This window comes from Caretta caretta, chromosome 1 (genome assembly GCF_965140235.1).
Source record: "Caretta caretta isolate rCarCar2 chromosome 1, rCarCar1.hap1, whole genome shotgun sequence".
Taxonomy (NCBI): domain Eukaryota; kingdom Metazoa; phylum Chordata; order Testudines; family Cheloniidae; genus Caretta; species Caretta caretta.
Window position 1 is genome coordinate 219,415,965 of NC_134206.1, and position 21,660 is coordinate 219,437,624.

At 47.4% G+C, this 21,660-nt stretch overlaps 1 protein-coding gene across 2 annotated transcripts; it reads left to right on the forward strand.

Annotated features, from left to right (window-relative positions):
- Positions 1 to 13,033: 13,033 nt before the first annotated feature.
- Positions 13,034 to 21,361, forward strand: LOC125623534 (C-type lectin domain family 6 member A). Of its 2 annotated transcripts, XM_048823073.2 has the most exons (6): positions 13,034 to 13,215; positions 13,714 to 13,815; positions 14,406 to 14,516; positions 18,127 to 18,278; positions 18,474 to 18,607; positions 18,929 to 21,361. In XM_048823073.2, the coding sequence occupies exons 1-6, from the start codon at positions 13,176 to 13,178 to the stop codon at positions 19,086 to 19,088; spliced, it is 699 nt and encodes a 232-aa protein (XP_048679030.1). In that variant the 5' UTR covers positions 13,034 to 13,175; the 3' UTR covers positions 19,089 to 21,361. The 2 variants fall into 2 exon arrangements, with proteins under 2 accessions (XP_048679030.1, XP_048679038.1); XM_048823081.2 differs by lacking the exon at positions 13,714 to 13,815.
- Positions 21,362 to 21,660: the final 299 nt, after the last annotated feature.

Here is a 21,660-nt window from a genome sequence, read left to right on the forward strand (position 1 = left end):
ATCGGTATTGAATGCTGAAGTCATAGCTAACCAAGGCGGCCACCCATCTCTGCCCTGTAGCATCCAGCTTAGCACTTATTAACACATAAGTCAGTGGATTGTTGTCTGTCACACTTGGAACTGAGCATCATACAAGTAGTCCCCAAAAATTTTTCAGTGATGGCCCATTTCAAGACCAAGAACTCCAGCTTGTGGGTGGGATAGCGAGTTTCACTATCAGACAGTCCTCGGCTGGCAAAGGCTACAGGTTTACATTTGCCTTCCACTTCCTGGTACAGGACTGCTCCCAGACACTCCAAGCTGGCATCAGTATGTAAAATAAACGGTTTGCTGGGGTCAACAAAGACTAGGACTGGAGCATGAGTTAGGCAAGTAACGATTTCTCAAAAAGCCCTTTCACGTCTCTCATCCCACCATGTCCCAGATGGTTTGAAGGGGCCATAGTGTCTCTGCACAGGAGGCTTTGGGGACCTCCCCTTATTCTTGGTCTTAGATTTGTTCTTGCTGGACTGGTATCCCCGGTAAGATTATTCAGAGGTTTTACAATCATAGCATAGTTTTTCACAAATTTGCAGTAGTAGCCACTAAATCTAAGAAAGGTCTTGAGTTCTTTGTAGTTACTTGGACATGGCCAGGTAGTGAGTGCTTCTATTTTAATGGGATCAGTACTCACACCCTCTTGGGACACGATGTGACCCACATACTTCACTGAGGTTCTGCAGAACTGGCATTTGTCAATTGAAAGCTTTAAACCATAATCCTCCAACCTATCAAGCACTTTAAGAAGTCTTTTTTCATGCTCCTCCAACATTCTTCCAAACACAATCAGGTCATCCAAATAAACTAACACTTGCAGTAAATTCATGTCTCCCACAACTTTCTTCATAAGATGTTGAAATGTGGCAGGTGCTCCAGAAATCCCTTGGGCATGCGTTCGAACTAATAAAACCCTAATGGGCAGATGAAGGCTGTCTTCTCCTTATCTTCTTCTCCCAGAGGGATCCGGTAGTATCCACTTTGAAGATCCAACACAGAGAACCACTGGCTTCCCAGAAAACAGTCTAAGGCATCTTGGACTCGAGGCATAGTGTACTGGTTAACCACAGTACGGCTGTTTAGGGTGAAGCAGTCGATACACATCCGGATTTTCCCATTTTTTTACAGACCATCACAATGGTGAGGCGTATGGGCTGTGGGACTCTGTAATGATGCCATTCGCAGCCAGCTACTGAAGATGGTGTCGCACATCTTCCATCTCAGAGAGAGAAATCCTCCTAGATCTCTCCCTGAAAGGTCAAGAGTCATGTAGTCTGATGTTGTGCTCTACTCCTTTTGCACATCCCAAATCCCACTCATGCAGTGAGAACACCTTGGATTTTTCACAACATTTCTTCCTCAGGTGATCTTTCCACTCCTCGGACACTGGTGAATCTCCAAAGTCAAATTTTGCTGGGTCTATTGTCGGAACTTGAGTTTCACACTGAAGTTTTACAATTGATTCAGGCTCAAAGAGGTCTGCTATCTTTTTTCCTTGCTTCACAACAACATCACAACTTGTTTCATTAGCAATCAGTATAATCACCTTTTCCTGGGCTTCAGCAGGTAGGGTTATGACTCCACTGGGGACCAGCACTCCTTCAGGGAGCTCTCCTTCAACCAGCTGCTCTACCATTGCTAATGCCCTTTTAGTGCCTTTCAGCCTGGTACTCATGACAAGCACTTCTTGCTCTGTCTTTGCAGGCACTATTAAGGGGCTTGTGCCCTCGTACTTCAGTGCCCCAATCGGTAGCTCAGATGTCTCCTTTATAGCACTCTCAATTTTCCTATAGGCTTCAGCACAAAACTTATGGATCATCAGGGTATTCAGGTACTGGTCCCCAGCCCATTGTCTGCAGTAATCTGCGACTACCTTGAAGAGACTGGAGTTGGTCCCTATCAGCACAGACACATCAGAGGTCCCTTTAGGGTCAGGGCATGTTAAGGAAGCTGTGTCTACCTCTTCTCTTACCCCAGCAACCTCCTTTGGCAATTCCAGGTGCACTATGACATACCCTTGGTAGGGGTATTCATCCATGCTGAGGCCACACAGACCAAGGCCAGTCAGTGGCTATATAGGCAGGTGCCTAAGCATCTGCTGGTAGAATGACTGAAATATAATAGTCACTTGAGATCCAGTGTCAAGCACTGCTTTACACTCTGCCCCTTCAATCCTCACTGTGACGTTTGCTCAAGGCCCTATCAGTCCTGCCAGGATCCCAGCTGGACAGTCTTTTCTGGGGAAATCTTTAAACCCTGCAGGCCTGGGTGGTCCCCGTCCCCAGGCCCTCTGGCAGTTACAGGATCTCTCCCAACTGATCCTCAGCTTTCCATACACTAAGGAAGGATTTTTTTCATTACGGCACTTGGCAGCACTGTGCCCATCCTGACCGCATCGGTAGCAGAAGAACTGTCTTTTCCCCAGCAGGAGAGTGAATTTGTGTGGGGGGTGGAGGGTGAGAAAACCTGGATTTGTGCTGGAAATGGCCCACCTGTTGATCACTTTAGATAAGCTATTACCAGCAGGACAGTGGGGTGGGAGGAGGTATTGTTTCATATTCTCTGTGTGTATATAAAGTCTGCTGCAGTTTCCACGGTAAACATCTGATGAAGTGAGCTGTAGCTCACGAAAGCTCATGCTCAAATAAATTGGTTAGTCTCTAAGGTGCCACAAGTACTCCTTTTCTTTTTGCGAATACAGACTAACACGGCTGTTCCTCTGAAACCTGTCTTTTCCCCCTTTGCCTGAATGGAACGGTGGCTCTAAATGCTGACTTCTCCATCACCACAGTCTGAGGCTCCTTAGCCCTGGAAGTCTTAGCTCAGTCAATGGTGCTTTGCATCTCAGCTATCCATTCTGCCAGGACCTGCATTTGCTGGGCAAGTTCCTTTCTGGTGCTCACCATCAGTATACTGGCCGTTTGCAGTGGTGTGGTGCTGGCTGGCTCCAATGTTTGGGCTTCCCAAAACCCGCTGGCAGCCTGCCTTTCTTCCTCCTCTCTGGCCTCTTTTATCAGCTGGGAGTAACTTGGGGGATGTTCCTGTCGTTCTCTTAGCCGGAGATGAAGTAGAATCGGGTTCTGATACTGAGTTCCTCTCATGATTTGAGCCAGTCTAGTCCAATCCATCTGCTCAGCAGTCACTGCTACCCTCATGACAGCTCTCTGAAGCAGTCTCTCCAGTCTCTGTATGTAGGCTGAAGCCTTCTTGCCCCTTTGCTATCGGGAATTAAGGAACTTCCAGAAGCTGTCTTCAGGGCCCTCTACGCTCCCAAAGGTGTGATCAAGGGCCTCTAGGCAGTCCTTTACACTGACCCCAGGGTCAATGAGCTTCAGGGTGCAGATCACATCTAATGCTGGGCCCCTAAGGCTCTCTATTAGACATCTTGGCTTTTCTACATCTGGTACGGCCCACTCCTGCAGCATTTCAGTGGTATGCTCTAACCAGGGTTCAAACTCCTCCTCCCCAGCAAATAACCTTAAGTTATGACAAGAGTTTTGACGCAGCATGGGACAGCATAACCTTTTCCAGTGTTTGCCCCACTGCTTTTGCCCAATCATCGGCCGAGGCTGCGGCCCCTGAGCTAGAGGCTGCTGAGCCAGGGCCCAACAAACCTGACATATTAGCCATTATACAAAGAGTAATTTCCTCAAAATATAAACACAATTGTTTCCCAATGTAGTGGATCACTCAACAGGTGCTTGCAAGGGGTGCTGACCCAGAAATCCCAGATGAGCCCCCAAAAATGTAACCCTTCTGCCCATCAGAGTTGGCAGCAACAAGGGCCGGGTTCAGTATCTAGGGGTTCCGTTTCAATAACACAATGCAAAACCAGCTCAAGTCCCCACCCAGTGACCTGGGACAATTACATACCACCCCCGTGGGTGCCTCGAAGAGGCAATACTTCCCCTCGCGCAAGCACAGAGTCTGAGTGTAGCAAAAGCCTTTTAATACAGGAGGGAAACAATGCAGCATTATGTTGGGGAAACACCACAAACAGGATTCATAACACTAACCATGAGCAAAAGACCCACCCCCAAGTAAGTTTGGCAGTGTCCTTTTCCCCTCAGGGTCTTGAGTCCAGCAACCCAAAAGTCACACACTCCCCTCCCCAGTTTCTGTCCTTGGTCAGTGCAACCCCCCAGAGTTCAGAAGTTCATCTGCAGAGTATACCTCCCAGCCTGGAAGTGGAAGTGAAGGGAGGTATGGGGGGCATCTTACATGCTCCGCTGCTCAGGTCGACAGCCGAGTGCCACACCTCTCCATGGGGTTCTACTGCAGTCTTCACCATCAGCCGCTCCTCTCCGCCAGCTGTCCTGCTAGCCGCTCACCAATATGTCTTCATCCCCCGCCCCCCCCACTTAACACAGCTCTCAGTGATTTAGCTCTTAGCCCTGGTCTACACTAGGAGTTGAGGTTGAATGTAGCAGCGTTAAATCAATTTAACCCTGCACCAATTCACACGACAAAGCCTTTTTTTTTTACTTAAAGGACTCTTAAAATCGATTTCCTTACTCCACCCCCGACAAGGGGATTAGTGCTGAAATCAGCCTTGCCAGGTCGAATTTGGAGTGTGGATGCAATTAGATGGTATTTGTCTCTGGGAGCTATCCCAGAGTGCTCCATTGTGACCGCTCTGGACAGCACTCTCAACTCAGATGCACTGGCCAGGTAGACAGGAAAAGGCCCACGAACTTTTGAATTTCATTTCCTGTTTGGCCAGCGTGGCAAGCTGCAGGTGAGTGCAGAGCTCATGAGCAGAGGTGACCATGCAGAGCTCATCAGCAGAGCTCATGAGCAGAGGTGACCATGACAGAGTCCCAGAATCGCAAAAGAGCTCCAGCATGGACCAAATGGGAGGTACGGGATCTGATCGCTGTATGGGGAGAGGAATCCGTACTATCAGAACTACGTTTCAGTTTTTGAAATGCCAAAACATTTGTCAAAATCTCCCAGGGCATGAAGGACAGAGGCCATAACAGGGACCCAAAGCAGTGCCACGTGAAACTTAAGAAGCTGAGGCAAGCCTACCAGAAAACCAGAGAGGCAAACGGCCGCTTCGGGTCAGAGCCCAAAACATGCTGCTTCTATGATGAGCTGCATGCCATTTTAGGGTGTTCAGCCACCACTATCCCAACCGTGTTGTTTCACTCCTTCAATGGAGATGGAGGCAACATGGAAGCCCGTTTTGGGGATGAGGAAGATGATGAGGAGGAGGTTGTAGATAGCTCTAAACAAGCAAGTGAAGAAACCAGTTTTCCCAACAGCCAAGAACTGTTTCTCACACTGGACCTGCAGCCAGTACCCCCTGAACCCACCCAAGGCTGCCTCCCAGACCCGCCAGGCGGAGAAGGGACCTCTGGTGAGTGTACCTTTTTAAATAGTATACATGGTTTAAAAGCAAGCATGTTTAATGATTAATTTGCCCTGGCATTCACAGCCAGTACAGCTACTGGAAAAGTCTGTTAACATGTCTGGGGATGGAGCGGAAATCCTTCAGGGACATCTCCATAAAGCTCTCCTGGATGTACTCCCAAATCCATTGCAAAAGGTTTCTGGAGAGGGCAACCTTATTCCGTCCACCATGATAGGACACTTTACTATGTCTGGCCAGTAGCACGTACTCAGGAATCATTGCAGAAAAAAGCATTGCAGTGTATGTTTGCTGGCATTCAAACAACATCCGTTCTTTATCTCTCTGTGTTATCCTCAGGAGAGTGATATCATTCATGGTCACCTCGTTGAAATAGGGTGCTTTTCTTAAGGGGACATTCAGAGGTGTCCATTCCTGCTGGGCTGTTTGCCTGTGGCTGAACAGAAATGTTCCCCACTGTTAGACACGGGGAGAGGGGAGGGGCTAGCCATGTGGTGGGGGGAGGCAAAATGTGACCTTGTAACGAAAGCACAAGTGCTATGTATGTAATTTTAACAGCAAGGTTTACTGTGAAAGAGTTTACCCATTGTTCTATAAAATGTGTCTCTTTAAATACCACTGTCCCTTTTTTTTCTCTCCACCAGCTGCATGTGTTTCAAGGATCACAGGATCTTCTCCTTCCCAGAGGCTAGCAAAGATTAGAAGGTGAAAAAAACGCACTCGCGATGAAGTGTTCTCTGAGCTCATGCTGTCCTCCCACAATGAGAGAGCACAAACAAATGCATGGAGGCAGATAATGTCAGAGTGCAGGAAAGCACAAAATGACCGGGAGGAGAGGTGGCGGGCTGAAGAGAGGGCTGAAGCTGAAAGGTGGCGGCAGCATGATGAGAGGAGGCAGGATTCAATGCTGAGGCTGCTGGAGGATCAAACTAATATGCTCCAGTGTATGGTTGAGCTGCATGAAAGGTAGCAGGAACACAGACCGCCATCACAGGCCCTGTGTAACCAACCGCCCATCTTCCCAAGTTCCATAGCCTCCTCACCCAGACATCCAAGAGCACGGTGGGGGGGCTTCCAGCCACCCAGCCACTCCACCCCAGAGGATTGCCCAAGCAACAGAAGGCTGGCTTTCAATAAGTTTTGAAGTGCAGTGTGGCCTTGTCCTTCCCTCCTCCACCACCCCTCCTGGGCTACCTTGGCAGTTATCCCCCTATTTATGTGATGAATTAATAAAGAATGCATGAATATGAAGCAACAATGACTTTATTGCCTCTGCAAGCGGTGATCGAAGGGAGAAGGGGAAGGTGGTTAGCTTACAGGGAAGTAGAGTGAACCAAGGGTGGGGGGTTCGTCAAGGAGAAACAATCAGAACTTTCACACGGTAGCCTGGCCAGTCATGAAGCTGAAGTCAGTTCATGAAGTCATGAACTTTTCAAAGCTTCTCTGATGCGTACCGCGCCCTCCTGTGCTCTTCTAACCGCCCTGGTGTCTGGCTGCGCGTAACCAGCGGCCAGGTGATTTGCCTCAACCTCCCACCCTGCCATAAACGTCTCCCCCTTATTCTCACAGATATTGTGGAGTGCACAGCAAGCAGTAATAACAGTGGGAATATTGGTTTCGCTGAGGTCTAACCAAGTCAGTAAACTGCGCCAGCGTGCTTTTAAACATCCAAATGCACATTCTACCACCATTCTGCACTTGCTCAGCCTGTAGTTGAACAGCTCCTGACTACTGTCCAGGCTGCCTGTGTTTGGCTTCATGAGCCATGGCGTTAAGGAGTAGGCTGGGTCCCCAAGGATAACTATAGGCATTTCAACATCCCCAACGGTTATTTTCTGGTCTAGGATTAAAGTCCCTTCCTGCAGCTTTTGAAACAGACCAGAGTTTCTGAAGATGCGAGCGTCATGTACCTTTCCTGGCCATCCCACATTGATGTTGGTGAAACGCCCCTTGTGCTCCACCAGTGCTTGCAGCACTATTGAAAAGTACCCCGTGCGGTTTATGTACTCACCGGCTTGGTGCTCCGGTGCCAAGATAAGGATACGGGTTCCGTCTATGGTCCCACCACAGTTAGGGAATCCCATTGCAGCAAAGCCATCCACTATGACCTGCACATTTCCCAGACTCACTACCCTTGATATCAGCAGATCTTTGATTGCATTGGCTACTTGCATCACAGCAGCCCCCACAGTAGATTTGCCCACTCCAAATTGATTCCCGACAGACCGGTAGCTTTCTGGCATTGCAAGCCTCCACAGGGCTATTGCCACTTGCTTCTCAACTGTGAGGGCTGCTCTCATCTTGGTATTCTTGCGCCTCAGGGTAGGGGAAAGCAAGTCACAAAGTTCCATGAAAGTGCCCTTGCGCATGTGAAATTTTCACAGCCACTGGGAATCGTCCCAGACCTGCAACACTATGCAGTTCCACCAGTCTGTGCTTGTTTCCCGGGCCCAGAATCGGCGTTCCACGGCATGAACCTGCCCCATTAGCACCATGCCCATTAGCACCACATTGCCAGGGCCCGTGCTTTGAGAGACGTCTGTGTCCATGTCCTCATCACTCTCATCAACATGCTGATGTCACCTACTCGCCCGGTTTCGCTTTGCCATGTTCTGGTTCTGCATATACTGCTGGATAATGCATGTGGTGTTTAATGTGCTCCTAATTGCCAAAGTGATCTGAGCGGGCTCCATGCTTGCCGGGTTTTGGCGTCTGCACAGAAAAAAGGCATGTAACGGTTGTCTGCCGTTGCTCTGATGGAGGGAGGGGCGACTGATGACATGGCTTACAGGGTTGGCTTACAGGGAATTGAAATCAACAAAGGGGGTGGCTTTACATCAAGGAGAAACAAAAACAACTGTCACACAGAATGGCCCCCTCAAGGATTGAACTCAAAACCCTGGGTTTAGCAGGCCAATGCTCAACACAATGCTCAACCCACTGAGCTGTCCCTCCCCCCAGTATTTCAGGCAGGACTGAATCTCTGTTAAACTTTTCAAGGTGCCCCTGACAGACCTCACTGAAACGATTGTCAGCCGTTGATTTCACGAAGGGAGGGAGGGGGGAGCAAATGAATACAAAATAAATCTGGTCTATTTCTTGTTTTGATCCACTCCATCTATCTTTTACATCTTTGGCTGGCAGCAGACGGTGCAGTAGGACTGCTAGCCATCCTCATCTCCTGGCTGCTCGGCAGAAGATGGTGCAATAGGACTACTAGCCATCCTCATCTCCTGACTGCTTGCCATAAGATGGTACAATAGGACTGCTGGCAGGACTAAAGAGAATGACCTGGTCAAGTCACTCCTATTTTAGTCCCTGTGCCCATGTCTGCCCAGGCGCTTCTGACCGACCTTACCGAGGCAGCCAGGAGCACCTCAGACACGATGACGATGGTTATCAGGCCAATTGCACCATCTGCTGCCACAAGGCAATGGGTTGCTGCTGTGTAGCAATGCAGTACCGCGTCTGCCAGCCCCCAAGAGACATACGGTGACGGTGAGCTGAGCGGGCTCCATGCTTGCCGTGGTATGGCGTCTGCACAGGTAACTCAGGAAAAAAGGCACAAAACAATTGTCTGCCGTTGCTTTCACAGAGGGAGGGCCTGATAACATGTACCCAGAACCACCTGCAACAATGTTTTTGCCCCATTAGGCATTGGGATCTCAACCCAGAATTCCAATGGGTGGCAGAGACTGCGGGAACTGTGGGATAGCTACCCACAGTGCAACACTCTGGAAGTCGACGCTAGCCTCAGTACTGTGGAAGCACTCCACCGAGTTAATGCATTTAATGCACTTAGAGAATTTTGTGTGGGGACACACACAATCAACAAGAAAAAAGGATTTCTAAAGAACCGACTTCTATAAATTTGACCTAATTTCGTAGTGTAGACATACTCTTATAGTAACTTCAGCTCTTTAGTGATTTCAGCTCTCTTTGTCCATGTCCCTGAGCAATGCTAAAAGCCTTGAATGTTTTAGCATCGCTAAGGGACAGAGGCTTGTCTACACATGGAATTGGACTGATTGAACTATAGTACATGGGTTTACAAACCAGTTTAGTTACATTGGTGCAACTCCCTTGTGTAGAGGCTTTTATTGTGGTTTAGGACTGATGCTATATATCAAGTTAGTGAGAAATCACCTAACCTAAATTAATATAGGGCTCTTTAATACAGAAATAAGAGTGTCCACATGGACGGGGTTGCACCAATTTGACTCCATCAGCATCTAAACTCATTTAGTTAAATTGGTGCAGTTTTCTCATGGAGACAAGCCCGCAGATGAAATCAACAAAACTGAGCCCTGCTGACACTGTGTTGGGAGAGGTGCCTGTTTTATCTGGGCCCTTTAATCTGGCTTTACCTGCAGTGTAAACAAGGCCTAAGTAGTGCAGTGAATAGCTAGGTTTCAGAGTAGCAGCCGTCTTAGTCTGTATTCGCAAAAAGAAAAGGAGTACTTGTGGCACCTTAGAGACTAACAAATTTATTTGAGCATAAGCTTTCATGAGCTACAGCTCACTTCAAGTTTCAGAGTAACAGCCGTGTTAGTCTGTATTCGCAAAAAGAAAAGGAGTACTTGTGGCACCTTAGAGACTAACCAATTTATTTGAGCATGAGCTTTCGTGAGCATCCAATGAAGTGAGCTGTAGCTCACAAAAGCTTATGCTCAAATAAATTTGTTAGTCTCTAAGGTGCCACAAGTCCTGCTTTTCTTTTAGTGAATAGCTAGTATTCCTAGTAATTACTGTCTGTGATAAATATTCACAAGTGGCGTGTGAGCAGAAGAGCTGGAAAACCACTGTAAAAACCACAAACTGTAGAATTATGGCCACTAATTCTTGTCGACAGTTTAAACATATTCTTACTGGAACAAAACAATCAACGATTGTGTAAGAGCCATAAATACTCTGCTGTGCTGAGGTGCAGAAAGAGGGCAGAATTTCACCCAACACCCTGATCCTAAGACTGTACCTCCAAGACATTGAAAAGATCTTCTAGTTCTCATCTCACCGGGGAGACAGGGCAGGGTTGGTTCCTGCAGCACATTCTCCACTTCCTTATCTCATCCTGCTTTGAATGACTTGCGCAATGGGGTTTCCACCACTTCCTTTGAAGAGGTCTCAGTCCTGTTAATGGATTTAGAGGACGAATGTCTGATGCTGTGTAGATGGTTCTCTCCTGGTGGGGTCTTAACTTTTTTTTTCTGAATACTATAAAGTTTCCTTTCATACATGGTGACTTTGATGCTGTATCTATTGACATCTTTATCTTAATAAAGTCACATCTTAATACACAGAACCTAAGCTGGTTGATTCCTGGGCACCGAGCTCGACCTCATGCAAAGTTCGAGTTCCCCAATGGGATGAAATCTTACTCAGTCTCCCTCATTTGTATTGTGCAGCATGGCCCTTGCTTGTCCTCCCATGACCTGGGCCCCAGATCTGCCAATGCCCCTCAATCCTGCCCTGCAGCCCACTGATATTCCAGCCCTGGGCTCCCCGCACAGCTCTGCCAATGCCCCTCAGTCCTCCCCTGCAACCCTCTTGCTGTTCCAGTCCTGGGTTCTCCACACAGCTCTGCCAATGCTCCTCAGTCCTGCCCTGCAGCAGAATCTGCTGTTTCAACCAAAGGCTTCCCACACAGCTTCATCCTATCATAAGAACGGCCATACTGGATCAAACCAAAGGTCCATAGCCCTGTATCTTGTCTTCTGACAGTGGCCAATGCCAGGTGCCCCAGAGGGAATGAACAGAACAGGTAATCATCAAGTGATCCATCCCCTGGCACCTACTCCCAGGGCTACACACAGGGCTCCTATTTCTTTCAGTCTCATAGGATTTAAGGATGGTAGATGGATGGATTAGATAGATAGTGTAAGGGTTTATTGCAAACAGACCCTATGTATTCAGAGCCAACCACTGTCTCAAATGATGCACCAATTAAAAAGACCCAGGAAATGCTCATACCTCCTAAGTAACACTCATACTGTATAAGGGACACCTAGGGTGGCCATATGTCCTGTTTTGGCTTGGACAGTGCCTTTTTTAAGCCCTGTCCTGGGCGTCCTGAATTTTTTGGTAAAACTGGGCATTTGTCCTTTGCTTTTGCCAACTGATCATCAGTTGGCAAGGGCAAACTGGACGGGAAGGGGGCCTTAAACCAGCTCTGTGCAGTGTCCCGTTTTCCCTTTGGGAAAATATGGCCACCCTACAGACATCCGATATAAGGAGGCATGAGCTCCCTGATCAGTCATGTTGGAGCACTGAGGGGGAGTAGGAACCAGTTCCTCATTCCAGATGGAGTTCAAAGGTCTAAACTGGCTGAGTCACATGTAACTCTCCCAGGGTACAGGAGGGGAGCAAGTGGATTCAGCAGTTGAGGGAGGTAAGCAGGGCAGTCCCGTTCATGGCCAGTAGGAGGAGACTGTTGGTACAGCACCCTAGGTGGTCCCACTACCCGCTGTTTCATAGTCATTCTTCAGTACACGCCAGGCACCTCCAGCATCCCTGACACATTTACACCTTGTCCACATGGGGAAGTTAGTGCGCACTAAGCTATAGTAAAAAGAAAAGGAGTACTTGTGGCACCTTAGAGACTAACCAATTTATTTGAGCATGAGCTTTCGTGAGCTACAGCTGAGCTGTAGCTCACGAAAGCTCATGCTCAAATAAATTGGTTAGTCTCTAAGGTGCCACAAGTACTCCTTTTCTTTTTGCGAATACAGACTAACACGGCTGTTACTCTGAAACCTAAGCTATAGTGTGACTTTAAAGTTCACTAGCTACTCTGCACTAACTCCCTGTGTGGACACTCTTACTGTGCACCAAGAGTGCACTCGGGAAGTTTAGCTTGATGCACTTTTAAAGTGTATTAAGCTATTGTGCAAAGACTTACTCCTGGGACATCTAATGGGGCTGTGTTTCATTCAGGGCTCCCTCCCTAACTGTTCCTTCAGCTAGGGGGGCTTGTTCCCCCCAGTCCTCAAAAGAGGTTGTGGGGCTGAACTCCAGCTCTCAGGAGCCCCACATGGGATCGGATGGATGTCTAGGTCACCCAGATGGAGGCCCTATGTCTTCCCTGGGTCCTGGGTCCCCTGCATCTCACCCTCATCTCCTCCAAGCACCACCCAACCCAGTACAGCAGCGCCATGGGAGTCAAGATGCCAGTGCTTTCACTGCCAGTGCCTGCTCAGGGGACACCCATCAAGAAGGATTCTCATCTCAGGGCATAAGGGGTAGGGTGAGCAATAGAGCCCAGGGTGGCATTATCTACCCCGGGGAAACCCTAAAGGACCCATAGGAGAGGATGTGTGTCCCTATCCGCGTCTCAAAAGCCAATCCTGGACTAGAGAGCTATAGGTGGGGTCTAGCGGAAAATTGAGTCAGAGATGGCTTGCCCCAGCCACTGAGGAGATCCGCGCAGGGGGGGTCCCACTGACTTTGGGGCAGGGGGGACCATGAGGTTCTGTGGGGTGCAGAGGAGGGAGGTTCCTTCTCTCTATACCTTTGTGAGGTCCATGTTTGGCTCATTCTAGTTTCACTTCATGTTCCTCTCACAGTATTTTTCCCCCTGATAAGAAGGCAGCAAACCCTCAGCTTCCCTTTCCGCCCACTCAGTGGGGTTCCTCAAACTCCAGTGCTGCTTGCCAGTCCCAGCAGAGAATTTATATGCCCTTTGTTTGTGTCTGGCCACCTCCAAAAACACCTAATTCCTGTGCTCGTGATTACATGTGAAACCCAAAGTCACTGACTGGGAGAGGCCATGAGCCCAACAGGGGAAACCAGCCCCGGAACTACAGATGGTAAGGGGGATTTTATCTCTGCTCTGCTGGGGGATGGATGGTGGTAATGACGGCTGGAAAAGGGAATGGCCAAAGAGTGATGGAGAAGTCAGAACAATAGAAGAGCCTTACAGAAATGCGTGATCCAAGGAGAGAGAGCATGAGATAGAGGTGTGGAGAGGGAAGGGAAGGAGAGAGGGACAAGAACTGGGGGTGAGATGGGAAGGAAATTGGCAGGGGAGTGAGGAGAGAAAAGCCAAAGCAAAGAAGGGGAACAAGAATGAATTTTGGAAAAGGAAGAAATGGAATAGAAGCAGTGAAGGAACAGACAGTGAGGAGAGAGAAGAGGAGAGAGGTAGAAGAAAAGGAAAGACAAAAGCGTAATGGAGGAGAAGAAGAGATGGCTCCTGTGAGCACACAAGAGGAAAACCTATCAAGTGCCTGCAGGCACTGTGCTAGAAACAGACCCTCCTGCTCCTTTGGCTCTGGTCTGTGTGATTGCTGCCTGGTGTATTTCAGCCCCTGCAGAGAAGAGGGGAGGCTGCCCCTGGCTGAGCACCTGGGTTGTTCCTGTGATCTCCATCCTGATCCTCAGTGTCTGTTTCATCTCCAGCATCCTCGGTGGGTTCTGGCTGCTGCTTATTCAGCTGGCTTGGAAAGAACAGCAAATAAAATGCAATAAGCAGGGATTGTATGGCTCTCTGGGGGATTGGTCCCTCCCCCTGTGGGGGGTGTTATGAAAGGATTTGTCCTGCTTTTTCCCTCAGCCCTAACTTACTAAAATAAAGAGGTTCCCAGTGAAATGAGTGGCTGGTATATTCAGAACCAGGAAAAGGAAATGCACATTCACATGGTATGTTGACAGCCGGTGGAACTCACTGCTGCAGGGGGTCATTGAGTCAGATACAATACCAGGATTTAAAGAGGAATGGGATACATTTATGTGGAGCAGCAACATTGGTACTGCTGCTAGCATGGATAGAGGTACTGTTTCAGGGCATGATCTGGTCACTGCGAAGGTCAGGTAGAATCCCCCTTTCATCCAGTCTGGGATTATACTGCACAATGAGGCACAAGATGTGAGGATGCACCTTCCTGTGGGGCACTTGGCAAGAGACAGACCAAGAGTCTGTTCTCACCCTCCAGATCCGGTCCCCCTCTCCCACTGGCTAGTGCTATAATTCTGGTTTTCTTCCTCTCCGTGTCTGTAGTTACCTGGCGTTGGGACACTAGGACACAGCATGAAGAGCAAGAGAAACTGTCTTGGCTGCTCCGGTATCTGAAGGAAAAAACTTGTGTCTCAGAGGGTCAGGCAGGGACAGGTCAGTATGAATGAAAGTGGGCAGAAATGACTCTCCACCACGTGCAATTCCCTTCCTTTCTGGGACCTGGACTCTGATTTAAACTCCTGTGTAGACTGAAGAGATCCTCACCTTGGGTGGGGCTGGTAATCAAGTGAGATCACACAAACCAGCCAGTTGAGCCCTGCCTTACGTGGATGGGTAAACAGGCAGTAACACAGCGAGAGCTGGAGGGAGTGGTGCTGGAGGCTCAGTGGCGGGTGCTGTTTTTGCTGAGACTGTAATGAAGGTCTATTTTGGGAGAATTTTCCATCTGGGAAAATCAAAATTAAAGGTTTTGGTTTGGGGAATGGGTAAACATTTAGTTTCAATTGAAACTGTCAAAATGAAATGTTTGGTATTTCTGAGTCAAATTTTTTCAGAACGTTTTGTTCCTTAAAGTTTCAATATTTCAACTTTTCATCCCAATTGAGGATGAATACAAATGTCAAAATATTGTTTTTTCCCTTGGGACAATAATTCTCTTTTTTGCTCCACTTTAAAGAATAACTTAACAAATGTCTCCTTTTTGTAATTTACACAGCCTTAGCTCAAACTTATATACAAGGAGAGCTGTGTGAATAACTGAGTTTTTGATTTACTTGGCACATCAAAAAAGTTGGAAGAAATTCATCTTGGGTCAAAAAAAACTGACCCAGAACTGATTGACCAAAAATGAAACATTTCATTTTGGTTTTGAGTTTTTAAAGATTTCTTAAAAGAAAACTGATGTAAAATTTAAAACAAGAAGTTAATTTGACGCAAATTCTCAAAATGTTTCCTTTGACCCAAATCTTCATTTTTTGGTGAACGAAAGTTGCATTCAAAAACTTTCACCCATCTCTACTTACAAGAGGGAGACAAAAGTTAAAAATGTTTTCTTTTTTCCCTAAGAAATCCCAAAAGAGAACCATATCTTAAAAGGAGTTATACTTTAAACATATATCTCCATAAAAATAATCAGGGTGAAATCATGACCCTATTGAAGTCAATATGAGATTTGCCTCTGACTTTATTGGAACCAGGATTTCATGCTAAGTGTTTAAATATTTTATTTTCTAAGTCTGTGACTACAATCTGGTCTGCTCTAATGCCCAAACTATGAGATAAAGTGAGTCAGTAAACATTGACCTTATACGTTCATTTATCAACAGAGCAGTCCAGCTGACAGTCAGACAGAGGGCCAGGTCTGCCCCTTTATTCATAGCCAGTTGCACCTTACTTCAGAAATAGTCCCATTCACTTCAGTCAGCTTTCCAGTGGAATAAGGTACCACTACTTCTGCCTAGCTCTTGTATAGTCCTTTTTTATCAGTAGGTTTCAAAGCACTTTGTGAAGGTGGGCAGTATCATTGTCCTCAAATTGTAAATGGGGAAACTGAGGCAAGGGTTTTACACAGGGTCTCCCAGAAGGCCAGTGGCAGAACTGGGAACAGAACCTAGAACTCCAGTCCAGGGTTCTGTCTACTAGGCAACTCAATGTGAGTAATAGTGGCCAAACAAGATCTTGTGAAGAAGGCAAGAGGTTGCAATAGGGATCATGTCCTCATTGGCGGTAGAGGTACAGATTGTCCATTCAAAATGTATAGTTTTGCCTCTCAATTAATTAAAAGTTGAGCTCTTAAGAAGTCAAACACAATTCGTCTTGCTCGATACAGGAGTAATGATGAAATTCTAGGGCCTGTGACATACAGGAGGCAGGAGGTCAGAGTAGATGATCTAATGGCCTTAAAGTCTATGAATCTGTGGAACTTATGTGTTTTTCTTGTGTGTATGTCGGAGTTAAGGCTTACATGACAGTTTTTGAAGCTGTTGGTGTGACCAATGTGTTGTGGAAGGAGGACAGTAATAGGTAAGAGTTGTAAAGTTTTCTCTTGGTGTCAGTAGAGAAACAGAAGTGTGGTTGTTGACCTGAACTGTTTGTGCTGTAGATTTTCAGCCTTTGGGGAAAATGTTCTTGAAGTAGAACAAAGCAACAATAATTAACATTAAAGAAAGATTTTTCTGTGTGAATTTTCCTAGTTTTAAAAGAAACTGTTATAACTGGACATGAAAACTAAAAAAGCAAATAATGCAGAACGTTGCAAATAACAATGCCAATGTAGTGAAGAACACAGTGACTGCAGTGAGTGTTCTTACATGGTGAAATGTCGAGTTTGATTAAATGAAGCCACTGCAGCTTGGCAAAATGTGCTGTCACACATAAAAGACATATGGCAATACGTAGTAAAGGATGGCCTCATAGTTTAAATGGGCACTTTCAAATTGGTAATGCTGAAGTCGGTGTTGACATTAGAATCAGCAGGGTCCCCATTATTCTCCATTAGACACAAATCTCTGGTGCATCCTTAACTATGGCTTTATTACCACTCCACCATAACATGACAAATTAGAGGCTGTCAGAAGAGAGAGCAACGGTGGAAGACTGACTAAAAGGAATGAGTTTTGAGGAGTGATTTGCGACAGGAGCCCATGGAGGTCAAGTAGGATAGTCTAGGTTTCGAGGACACAGCGACAAAAGGTGCAGAGATATTTGTGGAAGAAGACCAGGAGAGTGATGAGATAAGCTGAAGTGGCTGAATGTAGGAGTAGAAAGCAACTATAGATGAGATGGAGATAGGGGCAGAGTTGTGGAGGCCCCTGAAGGTGAGGGTGAGGGGTTTGAATCTGACCCAGCAGAATAACAAAGCCAATGTGGAGACTCAAGTGGGAAAGGATAGGGAGATGAAATGGCAGCAATATTATATATAAGGGACACAGTATGAAACTTGGGGAGACCAGAGAGGGGTAGGTGCAGCAGTCAAGATTACAGAGAGATGGCCACAGCTTGGACTGAGGATTTGGCAGTAGCAATGGAGAGAGAAAAAGGACTGGCAGTGTTGAGCAGCAGGATGGATTTGGGGATAAAGGAGGGAGAGACAGAGGAGTTAAATACTGTATATACAAAGATTACAGGTCTAAGTGAGGGATACTGAAATTCTTATTTATGATATAGACGGGAGCAGAGGAGGCTTTCTCTAGGGGAGCTCATGAATCGAATGGAGAGAGGTGGGAATGAATGGTTCGTAAGGGTGAGAGAAAACGTCATAGCAGAGACAACACATGAAGCCATTGAAGTGGATGAGGTCATCTAGGGGTGGGGTGTGGAGTGAGAAGAGTGAGGAACTCTGAAGGAAAAGGACAGAGGGGGAGAAGGTGAAGGAGGAGACACTAAGGGAGAGGCTGCCAGAGCAAGCACATAAGCAGGAAGGGAAACAGTCCAGCACAGAACTAGTTAGTGTGTGTTAATGGTCTACCAGTGCCTCCAGGGGGCAAGCACAATGAGGGAAAGAACTGACCAGGAGGGATTTAGGGGGAAGAATTAGGTATAAAAAAGACCAAGTAGGAGAAAAAATAATTCAGGCTGCTGGTCGTGAATCATTTCCTCACCATGAAGGCCTCTGTTAGTCAGTCCCCATTGCTTGAGATATGTGTGGAATGAAGATGAACTGGATGGACCTACCCTGTACTGGCCCTGGGGACTGAACTGGGTGTCACCTAACGAGTCCTTTCCATTTTTATTTTCCATGTTTCATTCTTCTCTCCCCTCACAGAGCAAGTCTGGATGTGCTGCCCCAAGGGCTGGGAGCCCTTTCAGGCCAGCTGCTACTACTTCTCGAAAGACTTGATGACCTGGGATGACAGTGAGAGGAACTGCACAGGGATGGGCTCCCACCTGGTGGTGATCAACACAAGAGCTGAGCAGGTAACTTGCTGAGACTCAGGCTCCTCTGGGCACTCAGAGTGTAGCCCTGAAGAGGATGTTTGGGCTCTGTGTTCATTCAGTCCTGGGCTTCCTCATCCTACACATCCAGCACCACCACACCCCACAGGGACCCCCGTCTCCTACTGTCTGCCCAGGGACTGCACCTGGTGGAGATTTTATTTTATTTTAATCCAGGATTTCATCTTCACTCGGGTAAATGGAACAGTTACAGGCCACCAACAAAGGAATTACTGTATTGGTCTGACTGATCAGGAGAAGAAAAGACAGTGGCGCTGGGTGGATGGGACTCCATATAACAATACTGCAGCGTGAGTATTTCCTGGGATGGAGACCACTTACCATCCTCCACATAGTTCCAGGGTTAGTATACAAAGTAGTGTGTGTGTGTGTGTGTGAGCACCTTACCCACGACTGGAACTAACTATATCTGGTCTAATAGAGAGAAGATTTACAAAGGGAACATGGATAGAGGCTATGAATGAATTTTAGAGAACTGAAGAAGAGGAGTGTTTGTGGCTGATTCAAGTGTTGCAATTCTCCTTCTCCTCTTATCATCGCCAGCTACAACTCTTTCCCCTGCAATGTTTATAATGATGCATCTCTAACACACGAGCTTCTCTCTTTTACAGGTTCTGGAGACCTGGGGAACCCAGTCATCACACCAATGAGAACTGTGCTGTCATGTATGTGTCGGGAGAACAAAATGAATTTGTTAACAGGAATTGGAATAACATTCCTTGTTCCAATACATTTCATCGAATTTGTGAGACTGCAGTGCTTAGATTTTGAGGAAGAACCCCCATCCTGGATGGGAGTCTGGAGAGTCCGCCTATCTCTCGCTTGGGTCAGCTCCCAGAGAGATCTGGTGGGAGGGTTTGGATCAGCCCTGGGCTATCATGACATTGGGCTTAGGTGGTGGAGGATGATGTTGGGGCCCAAACTCACTCACTAGATCAATTTTGGAAAAATCTGAAAACTGCTGAAAATATCTAACTGGAAAAAGCCAAAGTGCAATGAGCTCTGCCTGCGATGTCATTGAAGCTCCCAGGAGACTGGTGGAGGAGGCGGGCTGGAAAAGGCAGGACCAGTGGGTTTGCCCTGGGAAATGTTGAAAGGGGGTTTCCTGTTCATATTAACCTTCCCAGTCCTGGTCAAGGTAACAACTTACCAAGAATAAGGTCCTGTCCATGCTGCAAAATTAACTTGGTCTGACCTTCTTTCCCCTTGACTCTGCTACAACTCATTTCCCCCTTGTAACTGAGATGGGGCTTTGTCCATGTCCCTGAGCAATGCTAAAACCCTTGAATGGTCCAACACTTTAACGTCACTCAGGGACAAGGGCTTGTCTATACATGGAATTGGGCTGACTGAACTACATAGGTTTACAAACAGTTTAAAGTTCCATTGGTGCAACCCTCCTGTGTGGAGGCTTTTAGGTTTAGGACTGATGCTTTATATCAAGTCAGTGAGAAATCACCTAACCTAAATTACTGTACGGCTCCTTTATCCAGAAATAAGAGTGTTCACAAGGAGGGGTTGCACCAGTTTAACCCAGTCAATGTTGTAGGAAAGAGACATGGCCTCCCTCGGAGATTGACAGGAAGGGACGGCCAAACACCTGCTGGTGGGTGGAACTAGGAAGGCTACACCCACCACACTGGAAGCAGAGGGGTGACACCGGAACAGGAAGTATAAAAGGCAGGCCCTGTCATCCAGTTGGGCTGGAGCTGCTGAGGGAGACAGGTGCTTCCACTCTGCTGCTGGGTCAGGAGCAGAGATCTGCTGTCCTGAGGACTCTTCTGAGCTGCCAGACCCAGCCAGCACTGAGGAGATGAAGGTTGACCCTGGGTTTCAGGTACACCCGGAGGGGAGGAGAAGAAGTGACCCAGGAACAGCTGACTCCAGTCTGGCGTGTTGCTGCCTGAACCAAGGTCAGCGTGCTGTGGCTGGATCCCTGCTGACCCAGTAGTGGAACATGCTGCCACTGTTGGGGCTGGTGGAGTTGAGTGGGCCTAGGTCCCTCTGCAATCCCACCCTGGGGGTGGCAGCCTCCCCACCATAGGCCAAGAGACCTGTGTTTGTCTGCTGTCTGCCTGAGCCAGTGCATCAGGCAATAGAGTGTCTGATGCTCTGCCCCACCACATGGGTCAGAGAAACCCTCCTGAGGCCCTAGACTATTTGGTGCCCTGCCCTGCCTGAGCTCATAGACTATTTACTGCTCTGCCTGGCCTCATGTCTGAACCTCCAATCTGTTTGGTGCCCTGCCCTGCCTCCGGGCCTAGGCTTATAGACTATTCAGTACTCTCTACAGTCTAAGGATTTGAGCCCTAGAGACAGTTAACTTCCCCCTTTTACAGACTGCTGTTCTAGGTGTGTGATGGAAAAGATGCGTGGCCTCCCTGGGAGATTGACAATGAGGGATGGCCATGCACACATATATGCCTACAAGCGTCTAATCTCATTTAGTTAAACTGGTGCTGTTTTCTCATGGAGACAAGCCCACAATTGAAATCAACAAGATCGAGCCCTGCTGACACTCTGTTGGGAGACATTCCTGTTTTATCTGGGCCCTCTAATCTGGCTGTATTTGCAGTGTAGACAAAGCCTAAGCAGTACAGTGAATAGCTATTATAATATTTATTATTGTCTGATACTCATAACTGCTGTGTGAGCAGAAGGGCTGTAAAACCTCTTTAAAAAACACCAAACTGTAAGAATTATGGTCCCTGATTCTTGTCAACAGTTTGAACAGCTCACGAAAGCTTATGCTCTAATAAATTTGTTAATCTCTAAGGTGTCACAAGTCCTCCTTTTCTTTTTGCGGATACAGACTAACACGGCTGCTACTCTGAAGCCTGTCATTGAGCAATACAGTTTCCACCACTTGCCTTGAAGGGGTGTCCATCCTGTTAATGGATTTAGAGGATGAATGTCTGATGCCGTGTAGATGGTTCTCTCCTTTTTTTTCTCTTAATACTGTGAAGTTACCTTTCATGTATGGACACTTTGTGGCTATATCTATTTATGTCTTTACTGTATCTTAATAAAGTCACATAACAGAACCTAAGCTGGTTTACTCCTGGGCACCAAGCTCAACCTTCTGCAAAGTTCAAATTCCCCAATGTTCCGGGATGAAATCTTAACCAGTCTCCCTCATTCATATTGGGGAGCATGGCTCTCGCTCATCCTCCCATAGCCTGGGCCCCAGCTCTGCCAATGCCCCTCAGTCCTGCCCTGTGGTCCTCCTTGTATTCCAATTCGGGGCTCCACACAGAGATTCATGGCCTGCAGGAGGAGACTGTTGGCTCAGCAGCCTACGAGGTCCCACTACCAGGTGTATAATAGTCATTCTTCAATACAC